Source organism: Staurois parvus, unplaced genomic scaffold (assembly GCF_062004578.1).
Source record: "Staurois parvus isolate SC_StPar_1 unplaced genomic scaffold, SC_StPar_1.0 ptg000255l, whole genome shotgun sequence".
Taxonomy (NCBI): Eukaryota; Metazoa; Chordata; class Amphibia; order Anura; family Ranidae; genus Staurois; species Staurois parvus.
In genome coordinates, this window is record NW_028318051.1 from 1,534,718 (window position 1) to 1,558,652 (window position 23,935).

General features: G+C 43.0%; 1 protein-coding gene across 2 annotated transcripts in view; it reads right to left on the minus strand.

The window, feature by feature from the left end:
* Positions 1-23,935, minus strand: part of NDRG3 (NDRG family member 3) — an 81,152-nt gene that overhangs the window by 36,583 nt on the left and 20,634 nt on the right. For both annotated transcript variants that reach the window (XM_089680997.1, XM_089680996.1), the window contains exons 2-3: positions 8,509-8,601; positions 4,670-4,705 (exon numbers count right to left, since the gene is read on the minus strand). In XM_089680997.1, coding sequence (XP_089537123.1) covers positions 4,670-4,705; positions 8,509-8,565 — 93 coding nt within the window. In that variant the 5' untranslated portion in view covers positions 8,566-8,601. The remainder of the gene's footprint in view (positions 1-4,669; positions 4,706-8,508; positions 8,602-23,935) is intronic.

Consider the following 23,935-nt stretch of genomic DNA (forward strand, 5'->3'; position numbering starts at 1 on the left):
CTGGATCATTGGTATATAAAAAAAAAGGGACAGTAAAAGGCATTGATCTCTAGCAGTTTCATCCAATGCTTAACTGTAGGCTTCACAATGTTCTCTCCAACCACACCTATGGCACGTCACTAGTTTCGGACCATCTCCAGTATATCCAGGGTCTGCAACAGTCTTGTATATTACACACACAAATGATCTGTGGCCGCCTAGGGATTTCAAAGGCTGCAGCGGAGGTCCCACCATCTATGGTAAATTGGCACCTGCTGCTCTAAAAACGAGAGTCTCATAGCAAGGTTACAGGCCATCTACTAACTAGCATGGATTTTGATGGCCAGTCCAATTTCAGAATGGCGCAGTTCCTACTATCAAGCTTGCGATTAAGCTCCACATGCTTAGTGCAGAGTCAAAGTAAGGACCGCTTTCTTCAAAATTTATTCAGAGCACTTCCTTCCGCCAAATACGAGAATACATCATGCAAAATTAAACTATGTCAAAATACCTCTGTCTTTACTAGTCTTAACTAGTGATGCACCAATATATAAGCTGCCAAAAATTCGTCCGAAAACAGTTATTTTGCCATTTGGGGAGGAAAAGAAAAAAAAAAAAAAAAAGGTGCCGATAATGCGCAATTATGCAAATTTAAGTTTAGGTTGGTTACTCCACTGGATCTACCAACAAGAACTGTATGTAGTATGAAAGTCTACCCCCTACTACATGGAGTAGGGAGATGATCTAGAGCAGCGCTCACCAAATGGCATACCATGGTCCAGATCCAGACCGAGTGACAGTCCTATTCAGACCACGTCCACCACTTAGCAGCTGCTTGTCCTCTCCCAAGTCTCCTGCTCTCCCGCCACCATCATCCTCACAGCAGGGCAGGGGAGATGCTGCAGATCTGCACAGAGAACGAGAGTCTTTTCAAACAATCGGGGAATCGCCCGCTTAACCTAGTAAGTTCGGCAGCTCCGGCCCTCCATTCAGATATGCAGCACCTCTTGTCCCTACCCTGCTGTGAATGACAGCAGCGACTGGGCAGGAGACTCGGGAGAGCACACCTCAGGCTGGTAAATGTGTCTGCCCTGACAAAGATAGGACTGTGCAGGGTAGACTTGCATTGAAAGGGGCACTGTGGCGTAAAGGGCACGGCAATGTCAAGGAGGGCTGTGACATGAAGAGGAACCAAGGACACTGTGGAACTGCTTTAAAACGGGAGGTACTGTCATGTTAAGGGGGTTGTGATGTGAAGGAGGGGGGCCGCGCCCTCCCCCCAGTACACTAATGCAAAGAAGGGGCTGTGATGTGCCGGTAGAAAGTTTTACTTCAAGACCCCTTATCTAGAGAAAGGTTGGGAACAGGTCTTTAGTGTAGGCAGCATGTGTGGCTGTGCATGCTCCACTCATGGGTGCAGAGGGAGTGCTATGCAGTTCTCCATACTCTGTTTGGGGTATTTATGGGGTGGGCTAGAACAGCAGGAAGGAAGTACACACTCCTTATGATGCATATAGTAAAGTGCACCTGTCACTTTGCCAAGTACAGGTTCACTTTAAACCAGGAGTTAGACCGGCTCCCAATTTCTCCATACCAGCAGTCTGTGTTGCCATAGCTTCCCTACATCCAATTTTTCTACACAATAGTGAAGGAAAATTTTATTAAAAACTCATACTATCAAACCCTGTAAGCCCCCCCCTCAATGTCTGACTAGTAACTTCTTATGACAGCACATCGATGTGATATAAAAATGATACACCGGTAATTACAATGCTTTTGGTTCCATGTAGCGTTGTCCAAGAAGTAAATCGTTTTTGGGAAAAAACAATATAGGAGGAAGGGGAAGACGACGGGCTGGGGGGGAGATTTGTTAAGAAAGGTGGAGGGTATAAAAATGGAGAAAAGAGGAGGGGTGCCAAAAATGGAGGAAAAAAGTGGGGAGTGGGGGGGAGGGGCTGAAGCACCCCCTCCCCCATGGGTCCCAGGTTGGACCCAACGCTGCGGCATCTGTAAACCTAGGCATAGTAGAAATTAAGTTAGCCGAGAGTCTTTTATTGAAAACTGTCCAATGAAGACCTGCTTATCGCCAAAGTTGGTGAGCCATACATTCATAATAGTTATTTGTGGCTGGCAGAAACTGATTGGAGGAAAATCTACCCCTTCCTTTCATGGTTGTAAATGGCAAATATTGAAAAAAAAAATAAAAAAATGGCTTACTCTAGTTTTAACTCTTCTTTCCAGGCCAAGTTTAAAAATTAAACTGGAAATCAGAATGGCTGCAACAAGCCATATCAATAGTTCTACGTTTCCACACATGGGGGCAGATTTACCAATCAGTAAAATTATCCATATCTATGAGGACTTACCGAAGCCTTCAATGACAAACAGATGTGATCGACATCCAAGTAAGCCATTGGGAACAAGTAGGTTACTTCTCCCGCTCGGCAGTGCAGACACTCGAAGAAACATTTGTAACAGTGAAGTGGTGGGGATTAGTTTCGTACTAATTGGATTCCAGCATTTAATAAGGATCACGGGAAACTCACCAACGACACACGTACGCAAGTTACATAATCACTCCTCTAAATACTACAGTGTAAACAAGTTATTAAGTGCAGGTTCACAGAAGCATTCCTCTGCATTTCATTACTGTCATTAAAGTATTAAACCCAAAAGGCTTTCTAGTATGTATGGCATCAGGCCAGTGCAGTCTTCTGAAATTTGGAAATCTATAGCAAAAACTTTCTTGAGGTCCTGCCAGTAACCGCACTTCCCACTGGAAGTGGCATGTTTTGTTGCAGGCTGGCACTAAGACACGGGATTGAAATGTTAGCAGCATTTTCAGCCTGCTCTGCGCACTACCCCAGGTGGCCTTTGGGCTGCCAATCAGGTCTATTAGACAGACATCCCAATGGCCAACTGACGAGAACACTGCCGCCAAGTGCAACCAAACTGATAGGAGGTATGGAGGAGCTCAGCTATGAGGAGATTAAGGGGGGGGGGGGGGGGGGGAAGATATGATCTCCACGAATAATACATAAGGGGGGGGGGGGGGGGGGGGGGAGATATGATCTCCATGAATAATACATAAGGGGGGGGGGGGATATGATCTCCATGTATAATACATAAGGGGGGATATGATCACCATGTATAATACATAAGGGGGGATATGATCACCACGTATAATACATAAGGGGGGATATGATCACCACGTATAATACATAAGGGGGGATATGATCTCCACGTATAATACATAAGGGGGATATGATCTCCATGTATAATACATAAGGGGGGTATGATCTCCATGTATAATACATAAGGGGGGATATGATCTCCATGTATAATACATAAGGGGGGATATGATCTCCATGTCTAATACAGAAGGGGGGGGATGATCTCCATGTATAAGTACATCAGTGGTTCATATAGTGAACAAGTTCTTCACCCTGTAGTTCTGTATACTCGAGTTATATATAGTGTAGAGTTATTCACCCCGAGTAATCACAGAGGACAAGGGGGCGCTCTTTACGTCTGGAGGAAAAGAAATTTAATCTCAAAAACACGGAAAGGTTTCTTCACAGTAAGAGCTGTGAAAATGTGGAATAGACTCCCTCAAGAGTTGGTTGTGGCCAGCTCAGTGGATTGCTGTAGGAAAGTCCTGGATTCTTTCTTGGATAAACAGAATATAACTGGATAACATTTATAGGGAAAGTTGATCCAGGGAATATCCGATTGCCTCTCGGGGGATCAGGAAGGAATTTTTTTCCCTGCAGGAGCAAATTGGATCATGCTTTGCTGGGTTTTTTTTTTGCCTTCCTCTGGAAGAACTGTGGGTGTAGGATTATAACTTTAATTTTTTATGGTTGAACTAAATGGACTTCTGTCTTTTTCAGCTAAAGTAATTCTGTGAGGCAGTAACTAAAGCCTAGTACACACGAGGGGGACCATCGCCATCGGACAACCGATTGTCTGATTTTCAGTCAAGGTCCGTACCATGTCAGAATGGTATGGTAAGAAAATTCTCAACCAACAAAGCCAAACTGCTTCAGACTAGCATAGTAGAAGTGTAGGGTTGTGCCTTGCTTCTGATCATGCATATTTTTTCTATGCGATTTCTGTACAACTACTGCACACATTAAAAACAAAACAAGGATGTTGAGTTTACGTAGAAAATTTAAAACCTTTCTAGCTTGCCCCTTCAGCTTTTGTTGTCCAAAAAGTCGTAATCTGCTGTTAAAAGCACTAACAATTAGAAAACTGTTCCTTGTACAGAAGTTTTCATACAATTTTCTTGCAGAGGCCATTAGATTTATTAGCCAGCAACAGGAAAACAGGACACACGGGAGATGAGGAAAGCTTGTGTGTGGCAACAGGAGGCGTCTACACCATCACCCTTCTGGAGGAGGCCTATGATCACAAAAGATACAGCTTTGCGTGAAAAGGGACTCGATTTAATTTGTCTTGTATGGTTGAACATATTTTCTTTATGTTGCCTGCAGCAGACATCCACCTACTCTTGAGTGTTTGGAGTGGTCACACCTACATGTCCTGCCAACCTTAAGTCTACTTCCATTTTTGTCTCTGAACCATGAAGGAGAAAAAGCAGGGGGAAATGACCAGAAACCTCTAGAACATAGGCACATTACATAAGGAAATATCCCATACTACTAAACAGAAGATATAATCTCACCTGCCCATCAAAGTCTTCAAAGCTCCGACCGGCATTCTAGGAGGTAAAGCAGAACATATAAGAAAAAAAAGCAACCTAAACATCAGAAAATTAAGGGAACGGAAAGGGAGGAACGGAAAGGGAGGAACGGAAAGGGAGGAACGGAAAGGGAGGAACGGAAAGGGAGGAACGGAAAGGGAGGAACGGAAAGGGAGGAACGGAAAGGGAGGAACGGAAAGGGAGGAACGGAAAGGGAGGAACGGAAAGGGAGGAACGGAAAGGGAGGAACGGAAAGGGAGGAACGGAAAGGGAGGAACGGAAAGGGAGGAACGGAAAGGGAGGAACGGAAAGGGAGGAACGGAAAGGGAGGAACGGAAAGGGAGGAGCAACCTGCTGGCTGTGCAGTGTGGTAGATGTGAAGCAACCACAAGACTGCCCACCATGCCCTGCAGCATATACTTAAATTTTCTTTATTTCCACTGCTTTGCACAATGCAAGGCATGGTAAGAAATACCCAGCACTTCTGAATGTGAATGAGCATGCAACTCACTATGTGACCATAAAAAGTGAACTAAGCTGCATGGGGAAAAACGCTTGGTAGAAGTTCACCTTTAATTACTATAAATCCCCCTCATCGAGTGCAGGCCACCTCATCTTGTGCCCACCATTACCCTTAATCCCACAATCTTTACAGTTTAATCCCATTGGGATCTGGAGAACCTGGCTTTACAAAAATGTCTTCGCCAGGTCCCCTCCTTACCTGGATGCAGCAGTTCTGTTCATTCCAAAGAGGAGCCATACTCCTGGTGGACTATTCATTCCTATAGCCATACACTTGCAGCCTCCAGTGGTCCTGCAGAGTATATTGTTCCCGATAGGAATGAATAGAGCCATGGCACCAAGAGGACCCAACAAAGACATTGTAAAGAAATCTGGGGCCAACCCAGTGAATATCAATGGATTGAGGAGCAAAAAAAAAAAAAAAAAAAAAAAAAAAAAAACAAACACACGGTTCTAACCCCCCCCCCCCTACACTTTGGGGAAGATTTACTAAAACTTGAGTGCAAAATCTGGTGCACCTGTGCAAAGTAGCCAATCAGCTTCTAATTTCAGTGTGTTCAATCATCTTCCAGGTTTTATTGGCAAAGCTTAAATTGGTTTCTATGCAAGGCTGCACCAGACTTTGCACCATGCAGTTCTAGTAAATCAACTCCTTTAAGCAGGGCTCAACAAATCCCAGGCGCTAGGCCGCTGTTGTCAGCTGTCTGCTTCAGCCTCCTATTTGCTGACTTAGCTATAGTTGAAAGATGGATTAAAGGAGAGGTAATCAGTTCTGTACCCTGCCCCCCCCCCCCAAGGCAGACAGATTGCTGTCCTTTGGCCCTTCACCTCAATCTGTGATCAGCTGTGTACAATCGCAGAAGCCCTTTACCATGTGATCAGCTGTGTCCAATCACATCAAAAAAGAAACACTTTATATAGGTACAGTATTGCATGACTGCACAATTGTCATTCAAAGTGTGACAGCGCTGAAATTTAGCCTGGGCAGTAAGGGGGTGAATGTGCCCAGTAGGCATGTGGTTAAAGCAAAAACTTACAGAAAAAAAAAAAAAAAAAAACACCGCAAATTTTTGAAAGGCCATAAATTAAGCTGAACCGGTACAATGAATTGTCAATGGAACAAGCCTGAAAAATACAAAAAGCTTGTTGAAGATCTGACGTACCAGTCCTCCACTGGCACAAGTACAATGAAGATCCCATCATGCAAATTAGGCCAACAGAGCCATGCTTGTTCAATTCCAATTCATCAAATCGTTAATGTCAGAAGCACAGGGGATGTGGGGTTACTAGGAAGAATCACATAAAACACCAACGAGTTTCTGACACGATATATTAAATACTACAAAACGGACATTATCTGGATGAACATTGTGAACAAAAAAAAAAACCACACACACACACACACACACACACACACACACACACACACACACTTGAGGTGGAGGATACAAAATTTCAGCATGCCAAGGGGATTCGTCAAGGTATAGAGTGCCATTTTGCTTTTCCCCATCTTGCACTACCTACACAAAACAGACTATTTGGCTGCCAAGAGAGCCTGTCACCCTAAGCAATTAAGGGGCCCCTTCTCCATTCCTTCCCATACACCCCCCCGCCCCCTTTTTCAATGTTCCCCCCTCTAGACTGCAATCATTTTGGTGGCAGACCAGCCTCGTTTCCATGAACTAACCACAAGACTGTTCCTCCTCCGTTAACTCCATCTTTCTGCAGACCCCCTTAAGCATTTACACATTCTCCCCCCCCCCCCCCAAAGAATGAGGCTCAAGATACCTTACCATTGCACAACCGATCTACCTATGGGTTCAATAGCCATTAAAGTAAACTATAAGCAAAACGTAAATTTTGGAGTAAGAAGGTTATAATCCAGATTTTTTTATAGCTATCTGTGTGCCATTGGGGAGATTTCCGTTCACTTCCTGCCCAAAAGCCAAACAGGAAGTGAGGAAATCCCCACAAATTAAGGGAATTTTTTGGGGACCCCCAGAACTAGTGTCCCCATTGAAAGATTTCCCTTCAATCGCTTTTCTGGGAACAACCCAAAATTTGGGATTTTCTTTCACCTTCAAATGATCATGGTAAACAGGACAAAGAGAGAATGAATCTCCCTAATAAAAATCTGACAGGGGTTCTAATCCACCTCCACTCTGTCTTTGGTGCATTCAGATTTGAGCCCTAAAAGCCCCTGCCTCCAATTTCCTCTAAAAGCCTTAAAACACACAACAGTACAATCAGTCTGTATTGCAGTAAAGCATGCTTGTTATACTCACTGTGGAACCTAAGGGGTTAATCCTCTGCATTGGGTAAAAGAATGTTTGATCCTGTCTTCTCTGATTCTCCCCTTCTACTGTTCCTAAACCTTCTGATAGAACAGAGCTTTGGAGGCAAGCTGCACATGCTCAGTTTGGAATGTATTGCTAGAGTTTTTTTTCCCTCTCCTTGGGAGGGTGCATGTGATCAACACAAGGCCAATCAGCTTTGTCCAGACAAAGTGTCAGTGGTCATGCAGCCTCAAAGGACAATCAGGGGAGAATGAAAACTCCTACAAACTTTAACCAGTTTGCCGGACACTGACAGCAGTCATAAGACTGCTTTAAATGCAGACGAAAAGAGGTATTTAGCAATTTATATTTACTAAAATAATTGCATTTCCATGATCTGTGTACTGGGGGAGGCCAGATCTAGTGAACGCAAGGTCCGGGGAGGCCAGATCTAGTGAACGCAAGGTCCGGGGAGGCCAGATCTAGTGAACGCAAGGTCCGGGGAGGCCAGATCTAGTGAACGCAAGGTCCGGGGAGGCCAGATCTAGTGAACGCAAGGTCCGGGGAGGCCAGATCTAGTGAACGCAAGGTCCGGGGAGGCCAGATCTAGTGAACGCAAGGTCCGGGGAGGCCAGATCTAGTGAACGCAAGGTCCGGCGTTTAGTAACACTAATTTTTCCTGGAGTAATCAATTTCTGGCACGTTCAAAAGGGATACTGCAAATTAATAAAAATATTGTCTATATAAAAAGGAAACACAGCAAGCATTTAAAACGAAAAAACTTTTTGGGTTCAATGTAAAGGCACCATAGTTTTGCCCTGCACAGACAAAGCACAGGTTGACTTTACAGCCATCTACAAACATTACACAGCAGCTGCCATTGCATGCAAAGTCTTCTCAGAGACTATTTAGGAAAATCATCCTGATCTTTTGCCAGCCACTTTGGTCAGAAGACATCATGGATTGTCTACAGACAGACCCAAGTGATCATGGTGGGAGCAGCAGAGGTAGCTGAAGTCTTACCTTATTGGTCAGCAGAGGTTTTATCTCTGTCAGTTGGACATCCTGCAGTTCATCCATGTTTGAGATTCGGCAGAAGAACACAGATCTGCAACCCTGGAACACAGGAAAAAAAATATAAATAAAAATGACGGGTTAAAACCAACATCCGCGTAATGTGCAGATCACAAGATGGAACATAAACCTGCAGCACATCCCGAGGCACGCTGGTTAAACGCTCAGCTTACACGGTATCATTTACAGATTACAGCCAAGTATCTCAGAGCACAGAGACTTTGCAATTCTTGTAAAAAAAAAAAAAAAAAAAAAAAGTATTAAAATGTAATGATAGCCATTCTACTAAAACTAAGTCAATTATTACCTGGAGTGATCACAGGTTAACAGAGGGAAAAGAAGCTGCACTACAAAAAATGCAGCCGAATGAAAGAAAAAATTTAAGAGCCCATTTAAAGCTAAAAAGAAAACCAGTTTTTGTGGCAATATTCACCTTCAGTCCTGAGATTTCCCCCTGCAGGAGTCTTTCCTGCTGCTAGATGTCCTTAGTCTGCTGGCCAGCATCATTCAACACACTTCCAGAGCCCAGGTCACACTGGACCTGCCCCAGCCTGCAACTGGATAGTGAATGGAAAAACAGCAGAGTGCTGAACTTGCCTCTCTCCTCCTATCAGCGTGGTTTTCGTTAGCACGGAGTCAAGGCTACCAATGCCTAGCTAGCCCTTTAGAGTGACCCTACGTGAAGGAAAAGGGTTCCTGCGAAGGAAGCATCTTAATACTTACCTGTTCTGCGTGTTAAATCTTTGTTCCCAGTGCCGCCGCTATTTGACCCTTCCAGGTGTATCAGCTAATGTGCCCCCCTGCTAGACACTATGGTTCCTCCCACAAATGCCTATTAGTCTGCATCCTGTAGTGACTTTGGTTTTGGCAGGAGAAACAAATGCATATTGATGTCAATCATCTCCTTGGGGACAGAGTGGTCTTTAAAAAGTGTTACTAAACCCCGGACCCCGCGGTCACTGTATCCGCTCTCCCTTCGTACCCCGCGGTCACTGTATCCGCTCTCCCTTCGGACCCCGCGGTCACTGTATCCGCTCTCCCTTCGGACCCCGCGGTCACTGTATCCGCTCTCCCTTCGGACCCCGCGGTCACTGTATCCGCTCTCCCTTCGGACCCCGCGGTCACTGTATCCGCTCTCCCTTCGGACCCCGCGGTCACTGTATCCAGTCTCCTACAGTACACACAACATAGAAATGCAATTATTTTAGTAAATATAAACCTTTTCTAAAGGCTGCCGAGCGTTGTGACGACAGAGCCCCTCCCCTACGTGTTACGCCACAGGGTCACGTAGCTTCATCAGGGAGAATACCTTATAAATGCTCGTGTAAAATTGGAAATTTTAAACCAATAAAAAAAGGTTTTAAAAAGGATACAGCTCTGTTTGTGATCTTTTCCCCTATGAATAAATGCCTGAGGAGGATTGATGAGGAGAAAAAGGTGGAATTATTTGGGAGTGCAGACCCATTCAAGCCGGATAATAGCACCAGTCCTAATAGAGGGGCACAAGCTGTATATGACCTCACCTAGCGGTTTGGTCATATAAACCAAATCTGGTGGAAGGGATCTGATCACATTATTATTATTCAGGATTTATAGAGCGCCAGTTTGCTCAGCGCTTTACAATATAATGGGAGACAATACAGTTCAATACAAGAGGGATAGGAGGGCCTGATCCTTTGAGCTTACAATCTAGGATATTATTTTTGAGCACAAGAGGTGTTGGAATAATCGTTCGGTCATCAGAGGACAAGGGGGCGCTCTTTACGTCTGGAGGAAAAGAAATGTAATCTCCAAACACGGAAAGGTTTCTTCCCAGTAAGCTGTGAGAATGTGGAATAGACTCCCTCAAGAGTTGGTTCTGGCCAGCTCAGTGAATTGCTTTAAAAAAAAAAAAAAAAAAAAAGTCCTGGATACTTTTAGATACACAGAATATATATACATAACTGGATACGAACATTTTTAGGTATGTGATCCAGAGCATATTCGATTGCCTCTCGGGGGATCAGGAAGGAATTATTTTTTTCCCTGCAGGAGCAAATTGGATCATGCTTTACTGGGTTTTTTTTTCCTTCCTCTGGATCAACTCTGGGTATAGGAGATTTTTTTTTTTTTGTTAAATGGTTGAACTGGATAGACTGTCTTTTTTCAGCCAGACTAACTATGTTAACCTAACAGAAGGATATTCCTTATGGGAAGAAGCTTTCAACTGATTTTTTGGACAGTTTATGGACTTTTTTTGCACACTTCTGTTTAATTATCTGATGTAATTTCAGAATCACTTCATTCCCATGTATAATTTTTTGATATGGAGTCTGAACAGTAGGATGGATTGGTACTGGGTGAAGCGCAGCACTTTTAAAGGAGGTTTTTAATCATAACACATTTGTATGGGAGTGTGTATAGTGTGATATGGAGATTCACTATACATTAATATTTTAGTTCTGCATAGCATTTCACAAGAGTCACAGTTAAGGTCACCTGCTATAGTTCCTCAGCGCACGCTACCTTGAAAAATTTGCTTTGCATTGCAACTACATGCATCTCCAAGGTCTGCAGAAAACTGACGTCCTGCAAATGTCACCCCGTGCTCACTCTGATCTTGAGTGGATTACTATAGTCAACCATTAAGACCACGTGAGCTATACTGTGTCCTGCGTCAACCATTAATATCCATGAATCTTTATTCCCGTAGGACCTGGGGGGGCGCCTTGGAAGGGGGAAAATAAAAAAAAAAAAAAAATAAAAAAAAAGTGCATGTTCATGCAAGATTTATGTCACCTTCAATGTAAATTCAAGGACATCCACTGCAAAATGCCAGGGAAACCAATAAAACCTCCCAGGAGGCCTCACAACAAGGCGGATTAACCATGTTGTGTCACACAGAGCACAACGGCCGTACAGCTGTCCCTGTAAGTCCTGCCAATACTGCCCCCAATAAAAACGCACAGCACGTAAAATGAGCAAACAATAGTAATTCTATGGAAGGAGTACAATGGAGGATCTATAAAAAAAAAAAAAAAACCCACACACACCACAACACCAGTATGGACAGAAAGGTGGAGAGAAGTTTCAGAACTTCTGATCGAAAAAGGAGGTATGCATCATAATATAAAATATACCATAATATGTGGGGACAGAACTATTTAAATATTTACTGGATAACTTTAGTGATAAGACTCTGGGCATTTATAAACAGGTCACCAGGTATTTATTCTATGAACTTCAAGGTAATTTCAAAAGCCTAAAAAAATCAAAGGGTATGCATCATTTAAAAAAAAAAGTAGAGAAAAGAAGAACCACCACTGAATTTGATAGACAGATTGAGAATGACTCTTGAAGACAGATGAGCTCCTGGTGTTGAGAATGAACGTCATACTGCCATTTGAGCCCAAGGCTGGTAGTTTTAGGAATGGAGTATTCAGCATACAAAAAGATGCTCTCCCAACACTCCCTGTATGCCCAACCCTCAAATCAAAACTCCCCCATATGTCCAAGCTTCTATTAAACACTCCCTGAATCCCCCCTATCCAGTGCCCAGCAGTGCCTGTATGCCAAACCCTGAAACCAACCCTCCCTGTATGCCCAAACCTTGAATCTATACTCCTTGTATGTCCAACAATCTACCCAACGTTCCTTGTACAGGTGAAACTCAAAAAATTAGAATATGGTGCAAACGTTCATTTATTTCAGTGCAGCAACTTAAAAAGGTGAAACCAATATATGAGATAGACTCATTACATGCAAAGCAAGATAGTTCAAGCCGTGATTTGTCATCATTGTGATGATTATGGCTTACAGCTCATAAAAAACCCAAATCCACAATCTCAGAAAATGAGAATATTCCATGCAATCAATAAAACAAGGAATGTACATAGAACAATATCGGACCTCTGAAAAGTAGAAGCATGCATATGTACTCAGTACTTGGTTTGGACCCCTTTTGCAGCAATTACTGCCTCAATGAGGCATGGCATGGAAGCTATCAGCCTGTGGCACTGCTGAGGTATTATGGAAGACCAGGATTCTTCAATAGCGGCCTTCAGCTCTTCTGCATTGTTCGGTCTCATGTCTCATCTTTCTCTTGGCAATGCCCCATAGATTTTCTATGGGGTTCAGGTCAGGCGAGTTTGCTGGCCAATCAAGCACAGTAATCCCACGGTCATTGAACCAGGTTTTGGTGCTTTTGGCAGTGTGGGCAGGTGCCAAGTCCTGCTGGAAAATGAAGTCAGCATCCCCATAAAGCTAGTCTGCGGAAGGAAGCATGAAGTGCTCCAAAATCTCCTGGTAGACAGCTGCGTTGACCCTGGACTTAATGAAGCACAGTGGACCAACACCAGCAGATGACATGGCTCCCCAAATCAACACAGACTGGAAACTTCACACTTTACTTCAAGCATCTTGCAGTGTGTGCCTCTCCATTCTTCCTCCATACTCGGGGGTCCTTGGGCCTCTCCATTCTTCCTCCATACTCGGGGGTCCTTGGGCCTCTCCATTCTTCCTCCATACTCGGGGGTCCTTGGGCCTCTCCATTCTTCCTCCATACTCGGGGGTCCTTGGGCCTCTCCATTCTTCCTCCATACTCGGGGGTCCTTGGGCCTCTCCATTCTTCCTCCATACTCGGGGGTCCTTGGGCCTCTCCATTCTTCCTCCATACTCGGGGGTCCTTGGGCCTCTCCATTCTTCCTCCATACTCGGGGGTCCTTGGGCCTCTCCATTCTTCCTCCATACTCGGGGGTCCTTGGGCCTCTCCATTCTTCCTCCATACTCGGGGGTCCTTGGGCCTCTCCATTCTTCCTCCATACTCGGGGTCCTTGGGCCTCTCCATTCTTCCTCCATACTCGGGGTCCTTAATTTCCAAATGAGATGCAAAAGTTGCTCTCATCAGAAAAGAGGACTTTGGACCACTGAGCAATAGACCAGGTCTGTTTTTCTTTAGCCCAGGTAAGACGCTTCGGACGTTGTTCAGGAGCGGCTTGACAAGAGGAATACGACATTTGAAGCCCATGTCCAGGATCAGTCTTTGTGGTGGCTCTTGATGCACTGACTCCAGCCTCAGTCCACTCCTTGTGAAAGTCCAACACTTTTGAATGGCCTTTTCCTGACAATCCTCTCCAGGCTGCGGTCATCCCTGCTGCTTGTGCACCTTTTTCTTCCACACAACTTTCTATGAATGTGCTTTGATACAGCACTTTGGGAACATCCAACTTCTTTTGCAATTACCTTTTGAGGCTTTCCCTCCTTATGGAGGGCGTCAATGATGGTTTTCTGCACAACTGTCAGGTCAGCAGTCCTTCCCATGATTGTGATTCCTATTGAACCAGACAGACCATTTAAAGGCTCAGGAACCCTTTGTAGGCGTTATGGCTTAATTAGCTGATTAGAGTGGGACACTTTGAGCCGAGAATATTGCACCTTTTCACAATATTCTAAGCTGTAAACCATAATCAGAATTATGACAAATCACGGCTTGAACTATCTTGCTTTGCATGTAATGAGTATCTCATATTAGTTTCACCTTTTAAGTTGCATTACTGAAATAAATGAACTTTTGCATGATATTCTAATTTTTCAAGTTTCACCTGTATTCCTATGCAACCCCAATCCTCAAACCATTGTTCCTTGCATGCCCAACTTTCCACCCAACACTCCCTGAAATCGAACCTACACAGTGCTCAACACTCCTAGTAAGCTCAGCCCTTGAACCAACACCCCCTGTATACCCAACCTTCCACCCCACACTCCCAGGTTCCCATCCTTCCCTGTACACCCAACCCTGAAACCTATACTTTTATGCCAAACAAACTACCCAAAGCTCCCTGTAACCCCAACCCTCTAAAAGCAACACACCCTGTAACTTCAACCCTCAAAAGCAAAGCTTCTTGTATGCCCAAGCCTCAAACCAATACTCCCTGTATCTTCAAACACTCACTGTAAGCCGAACCAAACCTTCAAACTCTATTGTCAAACCATCTAAACAACTTGTAGGTCCAAAATTCTACCCAACTTTCCCTGTACCCAGTATGGCTCCTGTAACCCCAACCCTTAAACCAAGACTCTGTATGCCCAACTTTTCATCCTGTGTATCCTCAACCCTGTGCCCAATGCTCCCTGTATCTTTACCCCAGAAAATTCAACACTCTGTAAGCCAAACCCCATTTTCAAAGCTTTCTGCATCTCAAACCCTCAACACCATGCTCCCCATATACCCAACCTTCCACCAAATGTTCCGTGTTCTTCATGCTCTCCTGTCACCAGCCTGGTGCAGATATAAAATCAGACAGAACTAAGCAAATCCTGGTGTTATAATTCAGCCATGTTGGCACCTCAGGCCAAAATTTATACAACAGCTCTGCCTGCATCTGCTTCCCTCAGGGGTCAGGTACATCTTGACACCTCCAAAGGTGGGGATTAACAAAGCTGAGCAGTGTGTATTCTTGACTATAAATAGGAGCAAGCAGCATGAAAAGTGTTAACCGTTTCCTTGGTCCCATGGAGTCTATAAATATTAAAAAAAGCCATACACAGCAAAAGTAAATAAAAGTGGATGCAAATTTTCAAGTGTGCAGCCCTTTGGATCCTACTTCGCAGATGTATACTTACGGAGATCAGACCCCTGCGGCCTCCAGGGATCATGTTCCGCTCCGCTAGTCCCGTTTCCTGGGCACACCCACCAGCAGAAATAGATGTATAGGTGACTTCTCACCTGTGTTTTGTTCAGTGGACAAGCCAGCCCATAGAAAACAAAAATCATTCCAGCAAGTGTGGAAAACAGGGATGAACAAAATATTTTTACAGAGTTTTCACAGCTGCTATCTAGGGATTGTAAGAGAGCTCTGACATGAAAGAGGGAGCAATAAAGAGCTTACAAAAGTCAGATGGCATAGCAAGAGACATGGCAAAGGTCACTAAAAAACACATTCGACATTTCACACAATCTGAAAAAACCACAGCTAAAAATAAAGAGCGACAGTCAAGCCATCATTCATGTAATACAGGAGAAAAAAAAAAAAAAAAGGGGGGGAGAAGGATTTGACATCTGATTACTACGGCAAACAGACTTTTTTCTCTGCTCGAGCCACCAAAACGCACAACTACATTCATTAGGTGCTCCGCGTCACTGTAGTAGCCTAGCAACACGTTCGGTTTGAGGAATTATGCTGACATTTTGGATGCAGAACAGTGTGGCGTGTTCAAAAGCCAGCTGAGACCAGGCAGACACACATAGGACCGAATGACGTGCTGTCTGAGAGCTTCAGACTGACGCCCCACACCGCTGCACCTGTGGCCAATGTGGGGGAAGTCGTCATTTCAAGAAAGAAAATCGTTACCACTGAATGCAGAACGGGGATTCACGATTTAGTCATATATATGTCCAGTGCGCATATATATATATATATATATATATATATATATATATATATATATATATATATATATATATATGATGGCCTAGTGACCAAAAAAGAAAAAGTATACAAGTGACAGATCAGCTCAGGCCCCACTTTCACACCCATCTGATGCTGCATTTTACGTGTTGCACTGCGTTAAGGCAGCTCATTAATTTTAAATGAGCTGCCAGTGCATCCCAACAGACATAAAAACAGAGCAAAACGCCATTTATTTTTCATGTACTACACCACAATGCACAGGTGGTTAACATCTGCTCATTGTAGGGTGCTGAGGTGACATTTACAATGAATGTGCATTGTGTGTGTGCGTGTGTGCGTGCGTGTGTGCGTAAGATTTACACACCCTACTGGAAAATCAAAAACCACAAAAAAAAAACCCAACACACACACGCGCCCATCTCGGAAAGTATTCTTAGTTTGCAGCATTATTTCACACCAGCCTAAAAAACGATGGCACAGTAATATGAATGTAATTAACTATTACACACACACACAAGCGCTTTACAAATTGCTTTAGCAAGAGGGAAAAAAAAAAAAAAAAGAAGGCATCTATCAGTTCTAATTACTGCTAGGTCTTTAAATGAAGATGGATACAATACACAGAGCTTGTTTACTGTCCTTGTTGTAGCAGCAATTTTCTCCTATTCCCAAAAGGCTCTTCCTGCGAGATAAGTTAATTTAATCATTTGTTGTCCTATAGCAGACTGCGCTCATCAATAATTCATATATTAAAAAAAAAAAAAAAAAAAAAAAAAAACCACAACACACAAAAACAAGCAAAAATCACAAATATTGTAACTTCTGAACATTGCCAAGATCACATCAATAAATACAAAGCAACAAACCGAACCAATAAAGTAAGCTGAGAAAACCTAGTTTGTGTCTCACAAAGCTTTGTCTGTAAAAATCGATTTTGTGGCCATGCCAAGGGACAGTGTATTTGTAAAGAGACCATAGAATACAGAGAGAATCAATAGAGGGAAGAGTATTTTTAAATATGCAAGTGAAGAAGTCCCCAGCAAAATGTGTGTCCCAGAATGATATCCCCTAAAGTGAAATAACAGTTGCATTCCATCTCCACAAAAACAAAATCTCATATTTCCAACCCTCTGTATCCAGCAAAGGCAAAAAAAAACCAAAAAAAAAAAAAAACCCCAACACACAGGATGTAAATTACCTGAATTTCCAATGGTCTCCATTGATACTGCCCTCTTGTAACAACCCTTTAAAAACTAAAGGATGCAGGTAATGGGCAGCAAGAAACAATTGGGCAACGCCTTATTCATGACCACTATTTCAGGTATTTGGGTTTTTCCCCTCTTTTAATTAAAATACAAATATTTTATGGAACACCTCAAATTTCAGAAATCGTACAAATTACACAATTTAAATATGCAGATTGGTGCCATAAAGCAGGCCTCACAAATTCTCTGGGCAAATGTAGTGCTAAAATTATAAATTCATAATTGCTCTCATTTAAAAAGTAACAAACATTCAGAAATTGTTGATCATTTCTGGGGAAAAAAAAAAAAAAAACACAACCACAAACAACAACAACAACAACAACAACCCTGGTACAATTCATCTTAAATTTAAAAAAAAATTTAAATTTTTTTTATTTTTATATTTCATTTGATCCTGTAGATTTGTTCCCAAGATTTCCTTTTTGTACATATGTATAATATGGAGGTTAAAGGTTGACCCATACGTTATCACAACTGGTACGTTTCTTCTCGCTTCAAGCTTAATAGTCAATATTAAACCCAGTTAATCATAAAATTCTTTATTTCAATTCATGACACAAAATTGAACATTTCCTGGAATGCCTAAAATAAAATTACAATATATAGCAGTGTTTGTTCTAACGCTTTGAACAAAAAGCAACATTGTTTCTGGAAAAACCAAAAAGAAGGTTCATTTCCTCGAATATGCGTACATTTATCTTATTCTGTTGTACCTTTCTCTGTCATTTGTATTTTCTACAAGTTTTCTTGAAAATAAAAAAAATTTGGAAAATTGGAAAAAACAAATAAAAATAGTTGCGATTAGCTAGGGGAAAAAGGGTATATATTCTTTGCCCTTCGATTATTTAACTCCTTAGCATATAAAAAAAAAAAAATTATATTTACATGGACCCCAAGTGTGAAACAATTTCTAGAACCTGTATTTCACAGTAATGCATTCAGCAAAAAGCCCAGGGGAACCCATAAAATAAAAATTTCGGGTCCAGGACAACTCCTGCTTTATCAATTCAGTGGGAATAATGCTCCCTCTATTGGGGACCACCAAGCAGAATACTTCCTTTACAGACAGCAAGCAAAAAAAGAAAACGAAAAAAAAAAAAGTAATTGGTGTAATGCTGTTGGCGCTGCTAAGTGATGTTGGTCCCAGAACTATGCAGGGACCATCAGATGGGAGACCCATCAGCCACAACTCAAGATACCCCTAGGGCTCCACAGAACCCTGGTTGAGAATGGCTACACCGTGTGAATACCCAACTAGATAGTGCTGAAGTCTACAAAAAGACGGGACTTTTGTATTTTATTCCTTTTAACAATTTACACAAGATTTGTGGTTCCCAAGAACTCAACCAAAGTGCATCTTCCAAGTGAAATATTCAACAGTCCAGACTGGAGATCATTTTCACAAAAACTAAAAAAGGTTTCAAAAGACTGAAGCAGAAAAGTACCGAAACCCCCACAGGTTCTTCCAAGTTCCTTCACCATGGAAACCAACCATGGGATTTCCAGCTAACTGCGCTCCATCTGTGAAAATTCATTAAGTCACTTGCCATTAACAGTAATCTAGAAAATTAACAAAAAAAAAGTAAAATACAAGATTAATATCCAAGCAGTTCTGAGCAGTTTACTGGTAAGTAGTCCAAGAAAAGGGGCTGAAAGCTGTACACATTTAGGGTTGGACGGTCACCAAATGATTCATTTTAACAAAAATCTACCATTATATGCGCATTTGACGTATAACTAAACGCAAACATTTTAAATTTTAGATAGAGCAGAGAGGGGTTAGAACTCTCGTGAGGTTTTGTTGTTGTCCATGCCCCCATCAGGTAGATTTCCCCTCCCTCCCCCATCCTGTTTGCCCTTATCAAAAGTAAAAAACTCCAACATTTTGGTTTGACACCAGAACAGCCTAGGTTAAAACAGTCATTAAAAAAGTGTTACTAAACCCACAACAGGAAGATTAGCCTAAAAAACAAACGTGCAGCGCTGTTAAAACCAATAAATATATATATAAACATGTAAGAAAGTGCACACAAATATATAAAGTGACACTGTGCATCCATGTATGTGCCACTAGAATATGTGGCCAATATAAACGTGAAAGAAACACTGTGTCTAAAACACAAGTCCAGAGTGCAGGTGTGAACGAGATCTCAAATGATCTTCTGGTATCCAAAAGACACAGATTGTGGATAAGGTGAGACAATTAAAGCGTAGATTGCGCACTCACCAGATACGCAACCTTTTTGCGCATTTGTATGATATAATAAGGATATCAGACATCTCATCAAAAAGGTCTGGTCAGATCTGGTCAATGCCTCCTTCGCTATCACACGGTTTGCACTTAGCCTTCCCAAATGGTAACCACTCTGCGGATGTACCTGGCTCCCACAGGAGCTCAGAAAGAAACAACAGAGGAGGCCAGTAGTGCAATATTGCCTTAGGATGTTTATTCCACACAATGGGTATGTAAACAGCAAGAAAACAAATAAAATAGATTACTGACTGATTGCAAACTGCCGCCGGGACCCCTTGTGGTGCCGGCGGTAAGGCGTCAAAACAGCTACAGCCTGATCCTGATGCGTTTCGAGCAAGTGCTCTTATTCATAGGGTGTCCTGGCCTTTTTATCTGTTTTAGAGGTCTTATATGGTGCCTTTTGTGTACAGCTGCTGTAATCTGGGAATTGATAGACTGGAAGGCGCTCACTTACTTCATATGTTTTTAGGAAGATTAGCCTGTAGAGATTTTTTTTCCTTGGGAAAAGTGCATGTGATCAGCACAGGGCCAATCAGTACTGTCCAGACAGAAGCCAGGGGTCATGCAGCCTCACAGGACAATCAGGGGAGAATGAAAACTCCTCCTATAAGCATTAACCAGTGCTTTTCCGGACACTGATAGAAAAAGCACAAGACTGCTATATACTGCTGAGAAAAAGGTATTTAGCAGTTTATATTCAATTGCATTTCCATGTTCTGTGTACTGTGGGAGAGCGGATGCAGTGAATGCCGGGTCCGGGGAGAGCGGATGCAGTGAATGCCGGGTCCGGGGAGAGCGGATGCAGTGAATGCCGGGTCCGGGGAGAGCGGATGCAGTGAATGCCGGGTCCGGGGAGAGCGGATGCAGTGAATGCCGGGTCCGGGGAGAGCGGATGCAGTGAATGCCGGGTCCGGGGAGAGCGGATGCAGTGAATGCCGGGTCCGGGGAGAGCGGATGCAGTGAATGCCGGGTCCGGGGAGAGCGGATGCAGTGAATGCCGGGTCCGGGGAGAGCAGATGCAGTGAATGCCGGGTCCGGGGAGAGCAGATGCAGTGAATGCCGGGTCCGGGGAGAGCGGATGCAGTGAATGCCGGGTCCGGGGAGAGCGGATGCAGTGAATGCCGGGTCCGGGGAGAGCGGATGCAGTGAATGCCGGGTCCGGGGAGAGCGGATGCAGTGAATGCCGGGTCCGGGGAGAGCGGATGCAGTGAATGCCGGGTCCGGGGAGAGCGGATGCAGTGAATGCCGGGTCCGGGGAGAGCGGATGCAGTGAATGCCGGGTCCGGGGTTTAGTAACACAAACTACTGTACAGGTGGCTTAAAACTGGATGAGGAACAGCCAGACAGCTAATAAGGTGAGGTTGTGAAAGACTTTCATATCACAGACCATATATCATGGCAAGACTCAGCACAGCAATAGAACACAAGGTAGTTCTACTGCGTCAGCAAAATCTCTCCCAGGCAAAGATGTCAAAGCAGACTGAGATTTCAAGTTGTGCTGTTCATGCTTTGAAGAAGCAGCATAAAGAAATAGGCAATGTTGAGGACCGTAGACACAGTGGTCGGCCAAGGTAACCTGATACAGCAATGAAAAGGCACATCATGCTTACTTCCCTTCAACATCAGGAGATGTCCAGTAGTGCCATCAGCAGAGAACTGGTGCAAACCAGTCGAACCCAGGTACACCCATCTACTGTCCGGAGAAGTCTGTCCAGAAGTGGTCTAAAATGGAAGAATTGAGGCCAAAAAATCATTCCTCTGACGTGGAAACAAGGCTAAGTGACTTAACTATGCAGGAACACCTAGGGAACTGGGCTGCAGAAAAATGGCAGCAGGTGCTCTGGACGAGTCAAAAATGTGAAATATTTGGCTGTAACAGGAGGCAGTTTGTTCGTGAAGGGCTGGAGAGCGGTACAATGAGTGTCTGCAGGCAACAGTGAAGCATGGTGGAGGTTCTTTGCATGTTTGGGACTGCATTCCTGCAAAGAGGGTTGGAGATGGTCAGGATCAATGGTGTCCTTAATGCTGAGGGACACTGCCAGATACTTATACAAGATTTATATAAATCGCCAACAGTTTGCTCAGCGCTTTACAATATAAAAAGGGAGACAATACAGCAACAATACAGTTCAATACAAGAGGGCCCTGCTTCTTGGTATGACACGATTGATCCCTCCCTTTTAGGATTGTAAACTCCACCAGGGAGGTGTGTGATTGGCCCCAAATTTATTCTGCATGTTAATGGCCCCAAACATACAGCTCATGTCATTAAGAACTCTTCAGTGTAAAGAACAAGGAGTCCTGGAAGTGATGGTTTGGCCCCCACAGAGACCTGATCTCAACATCATGGAGTCTGTCTGGGATTACATGAAGAAGATCTGTGGTTCGTTCTCCATGATGTGGTTTGGAACAACCTACCTGCAGAGTTCCTTTAAAAACTGCCATCAATTCTTCTAGGTACATTTACACACAAAAAGGGGCTCACACCAAATATGGATTTAATTTTTTTTCCATTAATATTTTATTGAAGTTTTCATTTTCTCTCTTCCATCAGTTAAAATTTTAACATTATTCCATTGTTTTCCCCCAACATACAAAAAAAAAAAACCCCAAAAGAACTTCCCCCCCCCCCCCCTATTCCAACCTTTACCATATATATATATATATATATATATATATATATATATATATATATATATATATATATATATATATATATATTTTTTTTTTTTTTTTTAAATTCATCTCCCTCATCTTTTTGAAATGGAGGGGGGAAAAAAAAAATTCACGGTCAACTCGGGGTGACTGAACCCTTTTGGCAAAGTGACCATAGCTGTGAAAGGATAGAACAGAACCACATCTGCCCCAACCAATGCTACGGACGAGTTCTGCCAATGGAAACTTCATGAATATACATTACTCGGGGAACAGAAGTCAGCAGCTGCATTAACTCCCAGAGTGATAATGAAAAAGCTCACAGTTCCAATTAGAGGACTTTAAAATCACTTTATGCAATTTACAAGATTCCAGGTTGTATTTACACCTAGGAACAGATGCCTTATTAAGGTTTATAAATACACTGCAGAACAAAGAAAGCCATCCAAGTAATAGTTCAGCTATTCGAATGGAAGACAGCAGCCTACAAAAGAGAACATAGAAACACAAGAAGGAGATAATAGGGTTTCAAAGTGATCTCCTCATTGTTACGGATCTTCAGTACAGATTTAAAAACCTAAGAGAGGCAAGACAAGTACAGCACATGGAGAAATCGCAGCTTTTCATAGAAAATTTTAGGATGATCTGTATCTGTACAGGCGCAAAAACTTCATGTTCTAACACTTTTAAACAAAAATGGTAGCATAAGGTGCCCAGACCCAATTTTATTTAACCACTTCCAGTCCGGACAATTTTACCCCCTTCCAGGCCAAATTTTCAGAGCCATCGCACAATTGCACAGTCATGCAACACTGTACCCATATGAATTTAGCATTTTTTTGAGACCGATAAAGCTTTATTTTGGTGGTATTTATTCACCACTGGGATTTTTTATTTATTTTGCTATTTAAATGAAAGTCGAAACTTTTTTTTTTTCCCCCAAAGTGTTTATAAAATATTTGCAAATAATCTGTCTTCATAAATCTTTGCCGAAATGTATTCAGTTATCTTTTTAGTAAAAAAAAAAAATATATATATATAATATAATATATCTCAAGCTTTGAACATCTCACAGAGCACAGTTCAATCCATCATCCAGAAATGGAGAGCCTATGGCACAACTACAAACCTACCAAGACATGGCCGTCCACCTAAACTGACAGGCCAGGCAAGGAGAGCATTAATCAGAAGCAGCCAAGAGGCCCATTTTAACCTTGGAGGAGCTGTAGAGATCCAAAGCTCAGATGGGAGAATCTGTCCACATGACAATTAGTTGTGCACTCCACAAATTTGGCCTTATGGAAGAGTGGCAAGAAAAGCCATTGTTGAAAGAAATCCATAAGTTCAATTTTCAGTTTGTGAGAAGCCATGTGGGGGACACAACAAACATGTGGAAGAAGGCGCTCTGGTCAGATTAGACCAAAATTGAACTTTTTGGCCTAAAAGCAAAATGTGGTGTGTGGTGGAAAACTAACACTGCACATCACCCTGAACTCACCATCCCCACTGTGAAACATGGTGGTGGCAGCATCATGTGGTGGAGATGCTTTTCTTCAGCAGGGACAGGGAAGCTGGTCGGAGTGGACGGGAAGATGGATGGAGCCAAATACAGGGAAATCTTAGAAGAAAACCTGTTAAGAGTCTGCAAAAGACTTGAGATTTAGGCGGAGGTTCCCCTTCCAGCAGGACAACAATCCGAAACATCCAGCCAGAGCTACAACGGGATAGTTTAGATCAAAGCATATCCATGTGTTAGAATGGCCCAGTCACAGTCCAGACCGAAATCCAATTGAGAATCGGTGGCAAGTCTTAAA